The sequence below is a fragment of the Malus domestica genome, chromosome 16, assembly GCF_042453785.1.
Source record: "Malus domestica chromosome 16, GDT2T_hap1".
In the NCBI taxonomy this organism is placed as follows: domain Eukaryota; kingdom Viridiplantae; phylum Streptophyta; class Magnoliopsida; order Rosales; family Rosaceae; genus Malus; species Malus domestica.
This window is the reverse complement of record NC_091676.1, coordinates 26,153,005-26,159,893: the sequence shown is the minus strand read 5'-3', so window position 1 is coordinate 26,159,893 and position 6,889 is coordinate 26,153,005. Positions and strand designations below refer to the sequence as shown.

Below are 6,889 nucleotides of genomic sequence, written 5' to 3'. Positions count from 1 at the left end.
GCTCTCTAATGATGGTGAGGGAGTCCATTTTATATAATAAGGGCTTGCTCCTCAATACATAAATGATGGGTTAGGAGTAATGCTCGCGGTGAGGCGGTTGCTCAACTGGCGGCGATGCTCTCTAACGAAAGTGAGGGAGTCCCTTTTATAAAATAAAGGCTCGCTCCTCAGTACATGAATAATGGGTTAGAAGTGGTGCTCGTGGCGAGGTGATTGCTCAGCTGGCAGCGGTGCTCTCTAACGAATGTGAGGGAGTCCATTTTATAAAATAAGGGCTCGCTCCTCAATACATAAGTGGTGGGCTAAGTCCCCCACGTATTTTTCATGAGTGCTCTCTAATGAAAGTGAAGGAGTCTCTTTTATAGAATAAGGGCTCGATCCTCAATACATAAATAATGGGCTAAGTCCCCCAAGTATTTTTCATGAGTGCTCTCTAATGAAAATGAATGAGTCTCTTTTATAGAATAAAGGTTCGCTCCTCAATACATAAATAATGGCCTAAGTCCCCTGAGTATTTATACGAGGTCTAAATACGGAGGCCCTAAGTATGGTACAAACAGTAGTCCCCCAAGTCTTAAGTTAAGAGAGTCTTTTGGCTGGAGACTTGAAATTCAGTCCATGTGTGGGCCGAAGTAACTAAATGGCGTCTGGCGCTGATACTCGACATGAGGCGATGCCCAATCTGAAATGGTGCTCAACTAGAAGTAGCAAATGTTGCGAGGCTGCTCGGCTTGTGGCTTATGTTGCCTTGGTTGGCTCGACTTGTGGTGTTGAAGGTGAGAGAGTCCCTTTTTATAGAATAAAGGCTCACTCCTCAATACATAAATGATGGGCTAGAGTTGATGCTCGCGGCGAGGCAGTTGCTCAGTAGGCGGCGATGCTCTCTAATGATGGTGAGGGAGTCATTTTTATAGAATAAGGGCTCGCTCATCAATACATGAATAATGAGTGCTCTCTAATGAAAGTGAGGGAGTCTCTTTTATAGAATAAGGGCTCGCTCCTTAATACATAAATAATGGGCTAAGTCCCCCAAGTATTTTTCATGAGGCCCAGTTGAGGCCCAATATATGGTACATAATGTTGTCCCCCAAGTCTTCGGTCAATAGAGTATGTTGGCTGGAGACTTCAAATTGAATCCATGTATGGGTCGAAGTGGCGGTTGTTCAGAGGCGGTATTTGTATACCCTACACTGAAGCTTTGTAGGTGAAGCTTTGCAAGTGAAGCTTTGAAGCTAAAGCTCTGTAAATGAAGCTTTCGAAGCTGGAGCTTTTGTAAATGAAGCTTTTGAAGCTGGAGCTCTATAAATGAAACTTTTGAAGCTGATTGACATGAGTGATGCTCATGAATGTTTATGTTGATTGACATGAATGATGCTCATGAATGTTTATGTTGATTGACATGAATGATGCTCATGGATGTTGTCATGAGTGATGTTCATGAATGTTTATGTTGATTGACATGAATGATGTTCATGGATGTTGTCATGAGTGATGCTCATGAATGTTAACATGAGTGATGCTCATAAATGTTGACATGAATAATGGTTATAAATGTTTATGTATGATTGTCATGAGTGATGCTCATGAATGTTTATGTATGAATGACATGAGTAATGCTCATGTATAATTTGGAGTACTGGGCGTACTTTTGATCACCTAGTTGGTGGCATAAAGGAGAGTACGGGTTGTATATTTCATCACCTGGTTAGTAGCATGAATGGCTAGTTGCCAAATGATATTAGAGTACGAGTTGTACATTTCATCACCTGGTTGGTGGCATGAATGGCTAGTTGCCAAATGATATTAGAGTACGGGTTGTACATTTCATCACTTGGTTGGTGGTAATAGCGGCAGGTTGCCGAATAATTTTGGAGTACTGGACGTAGTTTTGGTCACCTGGTTGGTGCTATTTTGGGCTTATGGGCTTTTGCTCTCCACACAACATTCTAGCCCATTTATTTTGGGCTTTGCCGTGTTTTTTTTTTTTTTTTTTTACTGTTACCCTCTGATGGGGTTTATACAGATATCTCCGAAAGATACGAAAAATAAATTACATCATTCAAAAATAAGAAAAGTAAATCACATTTTTTTTGGTGGGGTGTTTGTTCCTTGCTTTTGCAGTGTCCCCATGTGCCTCCATTTTGCTTTCTCTTTATTTTTCTTTGGTAGATGACAGACAAGGGAATAATGTCATTTCTTGTTTTTTGCTTTTGCTTTCGTTTTCTCTTTTCTTTTCTGTTTTGGCTCCACTTTTGCTTTCTCAGTTGTTACCACCCTGTAAAGAAAATGCAGGGAATGGGTCGCGACTGAGCACTTCTGGATGGGACTTCCTTCTCTTCTTTGTCTCGTTCACACCAATGCAGCAGAATAAGGCATCGATGAATTGATAGGTGACAAAGCGTTGATGGCAACCCTTTCTTTGGCAAATATTGGAGTTTATCACACTCCCTGATGACCAATTTGTGAAGCAAGGAGAGATTTCCGAGCCTCTCCGATATGGATCCAAGATCTGGAAGTCTTTGGATTATCAGGGATGTTATATTGTGGAGTTTGTGAAGCCTCCATTCATCTACAGGATTGAGCTTTTCACAATATGGTGGGTAGACCTTGCTTTTTCTTCTCACCTCAATCTCTCTTGCTCATCGAAGAGATAACGGAGGTGTCAAGGGGGCTCAATTTTCTTGAGCATGTTTGAAATCACAGAGGACCCGCAGTTGAACCCAGACTTCCGAGTCGAGATGAAATCGTTCGACACGCCACCGCCGTTGACGCCAGAGATGAGGTATCGGACGGAAGAAGTTGAAATGTCCTCCAGGTCCAGGTCATCTTTAATTTGGTTGTATGGGTTTTATGACCACAGGTGCAGCTCACACATGAGCAGCATGTGCCACACTTGCACTTTCCGTCGTGCTCGGAGGCAGGAGCATCCACGACGACGGTGTCCATGGAGCGGTTCTCAGTCTCAACGATCACCAAGTCGTAGCTATTTCCCTTCTTCACGCATTGGGTGCTGTCCGCACAGTCGCAGTTGTCGCACTTGCCTGACATGTTGCAGATGAACTTAGAACTTGGAACTGAAGTGTGTTTTAGGGTTTAACTCGAATGGTATTTTGCTTGCTGTGCATTGTCCTTTTCCTCTTTCCATTCTCGCCTTCTGTCGTCCCTTTCAAATCTCACTTTGTGTTCATTTCAGCTCTTTGTTTCCTCACTTAACACCGTATCAGTGTAGCTGAGAAGTGTTGCACTGCTCCAGATTCCTTTTGTTTAAAACCTCTCAGGAAGCAGTGATTGTCGTCATGTGCTCTAGCAACTATAAAGAAAACAGCTTTAGGTACACTTACTTTCTGATGAAAATCTCAAGTTTTTTTTTGGAACAAGGTTCTGGGTTTCTGCAGATTCACGGCGGAGGTGAAAAATTGAGAGAGAACCGACACAACTTTTCATATCGATTCCCACAAACGACGCCAAATGTTGATGCACAAAACCGAAGGTCTTGGAACAACGTAAATCCGACCGTGAATCTGCAAGAAATGTAAATAACACAAGATGTATCGTGGTTTACCCCAAGGTTTTGGGCTACGTCCACACTGATTATGTATTTATCTGAGAAGTGAGGGAGAGAGATTCAGAGCCTCTGAGGGAGAGAGTGAGGTCTCTGATGGCCTAGGAATTGGCCTCCCTTAATTGTGAGGGTGAGGGGTCCTTTTATAGAATAAGGACTCCTCACTTATTACATATTTGCCCATTCCTTTATTACATAATTACATTTAAGTCCCCCGAGTATTTATACGAGGTCTAAATACGAGGCCCTAAATATGGTATAAACAGGCTCCACTTTCTTACCTAATCTTCTCCATAATCTTGCCCCCTCTCCCAAGCATACATCCAACATGGTTGCTCGCCACCAGCACACCCTACAACACACCGAGCCACCTCCGCCACTATTACCCTTTTCTGCTTCACCGGCGTTGTCCAATGCCGCCTTTCTGAAAACCCTTACCAAGGCTTGCTAGGCAATGGACAGACGAATCAATGGAATGAGCGACGGAGGTGAGAAAAATGGCGAAACCAAGGCTGAATTTATAAGGTTTTCAATGAAATTGGGGAAATTTTCTCCAAAAACAAAGCTTTTGATGGCAATTTTGAAGAGACAAATACATATTAATCTAGAAAAGTTAAAACCAAAGTTTACCCAAATTATAGATTGCGAAGTGTGGATGTGCAGGTGGATGGCTATTAGAGGCAAGTACCTGCAAATTCAAAACCAAATTTATAAAGAAAAAAGATAAAAATATGAAAAACATTCAACCTTAGAACATTGGCCGAAAAACGGTGGTCTCGTGAGTCTAAGAGATGAGGATTAGGTGTGGATTTGAGTTTTGTTGGAATGGATCTCTTAGGTTCTTGAATTTTCGATGGTGGGCAGCAAGCGACAATAAGAAGAGGCCATGGGTTGCGACAAAGTGATGAAGAGAGAGAAGCTGCGAGAGATTTTGAGAAATGAAGGATGGAGGCTAGGGTTTTGTTTTTGAAAGATGAAAGGCAGAGAAGTTGTGAGAGAGATGAAAATGAGGAGAAAGCACTAAGTGGCGTTCTCTTTGGAAATACAATTTAGTTTTTGGGTGCCATGCCAAAATTTGGGCAGCCCGCCAAAAACACTTTTATGATTTAATTGCTAAATTAAATTCAACGGTAAGGATTTAATCTCACATATGTAAGATTACATCTTATGGCTATTATTGTAGTTAAGATTTTAATAGTTTTTTAATTAATGTAGAAGTACAAAAACATATACAAACGCTTGTACTATCAAGCTCGACAACTTTTGTGAAAATGTCAATTCCGAAATTTGTTACTATAATCTCATAAACTATAGATTAAAATTTAACCGTTGTTGTTGAAGTGCAAAAAAAAAATATATATATATATATAATTGCTCGTAATATCAAGCTCGACCCTATAAAAGTATGATGAATGAATTTGATCTTCGATTTAAAATATTTGCACAAGTGGATACCACAAAATATTATGTTATACTTAATGAATGTATAAAATAAACTCCAAGTGTTTGTTGAATCTATCGTTTTGAAGGAATACACATTCCACAAAATTAGTTTCAATGATCTAACCGTCAAACTCATTTGTATATACTCCAAGATCGTATACATAGACATTCAGATATTAGGTAACGGGACAAAACATTTCGACAGTTATAAACAAAAACTCACTATTTAACGGTTATTTTAACTCTGATTTTGATGATTTTTTACAAATACAATCCTCAACCCTATAAGAGTACGATGAATGAATTCAATCTTCAATTTAAAATATTTGCACTAGTGGATACCACAAAATATTATGTTCTACTTAATGGAAGTATAAAATAAACTTCAAGTGTTTGTTGAATCTATCGTTTTAAAGGAATACACATTCTACAAAACTAGTTTCAACGATCCAACCGTCAAACTTGTTTGTATATGCTCCAAAATCACATAAGTAAAAAATCACCAAAAATGGACATTCAGATATTAGGTAACGGGATGAAACATTTCAATGGTTATAAACAAAAACTCATGATTTAACAGTTATTTTAATTTTGATTTTGATGATTTTTTACAAATACACTCCTCAACCTTATAAGAGTATGATGAATAAATTTGATCTTCAATTTAAGATATTTTCACTATGTTCTACTTAATGGAAGTATAAAATAAACTTCAAGTGTTTGTTGAATCTATCGTTTTGAAGATATACACATTCTACAAAGCTAGTTTCAACGATCCAACCATCAAACTTATTTGTATATGATCCAATATCGCATACGTAAAAAATTGCAAAAAATAGACATTTAGATATTAGGTAACAGGAGGAAACCTTTCGACGATTATAAATATAAACTCACAATTTAGATGTGGTTGTACTTTGTTCAATGTCCAGGACAATTGTTATGAGTTAAAAAAGGCATGCCAATTATCTCTTTATCATAGAATACTATGTTAAATTATACACCATTTTGCTCAATGGTTTTATTTTAATTTTATGGTCCAATCTTCTCCATATGTATTCTAAGTTATATGATCTATTTATTGTAGAATTTAAATTAAGCATTAAACTTATTTCAAGAATATTCCAACGACACATGTGACCATTAGTAAATAATTAATTCCAACAAAACCATATGCCTTAAAAATTTATTCTGACAAAGAAAAAAGTTTGTTTGAAAAAATATGATTATTTCCGACAACAATTAATCACCCTCGAAAATATAAAGGCATTACCGAGAGCACTTTTTTCCCCTAAAAAATATAAAAACATTACCAAGGGGACTTTTCCCCCTAGAAAATACTAAATCAATTTCGTCAACATGAGTAAACCTTCAGAAATAACCATTCTATTTCCAATAAAAACTTTGCTCATCGTTAATACAACTGGAGCCAATTCTTCCCGCCAAACAAAAGTGCATTTCTGACGAAACTTGAGACTTTTTCTGTGTCCATTATGTGCGTTGGTAATAAAAATTTGTTTCATGTCATATTACCGACGACCTGTATTTTATGGTCGCAAAATGTGCTTTTTATGACGGTTTTTTTAGGCCCTCGGAAAATCTTCATCGGTAATGACTACTTTTTTTGTAATGTTGATACATTTAGATGACCAAACAATCTTTGATTCGAATAATTTTTTTTTGGAGGGGTGATCTTCAAATGAAGATTAACAAGTTGAACAATTTTAATTATAAATTTTGCATGATGAATATTTTGTTCGTAAAAGGTGAAACATGTGCCATTGGAAACGCAAGTATTATTTTATTGATCCCATGAAAGCCCTTGTAATCATAAATCTCCTGACACATCATTGTTTAGATAAAATGTAACAATGATTGATGATT

General features: G+C 37.9%; 1 protein-coding gene across 1 annotated transcript; it reads right to left on the bottom strand.

The window, feature by feature from the left end:
* Window positions 1-2,697: 2,697 nt before the first annotated feature.
* Window positions 2,698-3,110, bottom strand: LOC114822293 (metallothionein-like protein type 3). The gene has a single exon (XM_029096625.2). It carries the CDS (start codon window positions 3,046-3,048, stop codon window positions 2,698-2,700), a length of 351 nt encoding a protein of 116 aa, XP_028952458.1. The 5' UTR covers window positions 3,049-3,110.
* Window positions 3,111-6,889: the final 3,779 nt, after the last annotated feature.

Excerpts from the sequence above, each read along its gene's own strand:
- LOC114822293 (XM_029096625.2), bottom strand. The coding sequence starts at position 3,048 with ATGTCAGGCAAGTGCGACAACTGCGACTGTGCGGACAGCACCCAATGC.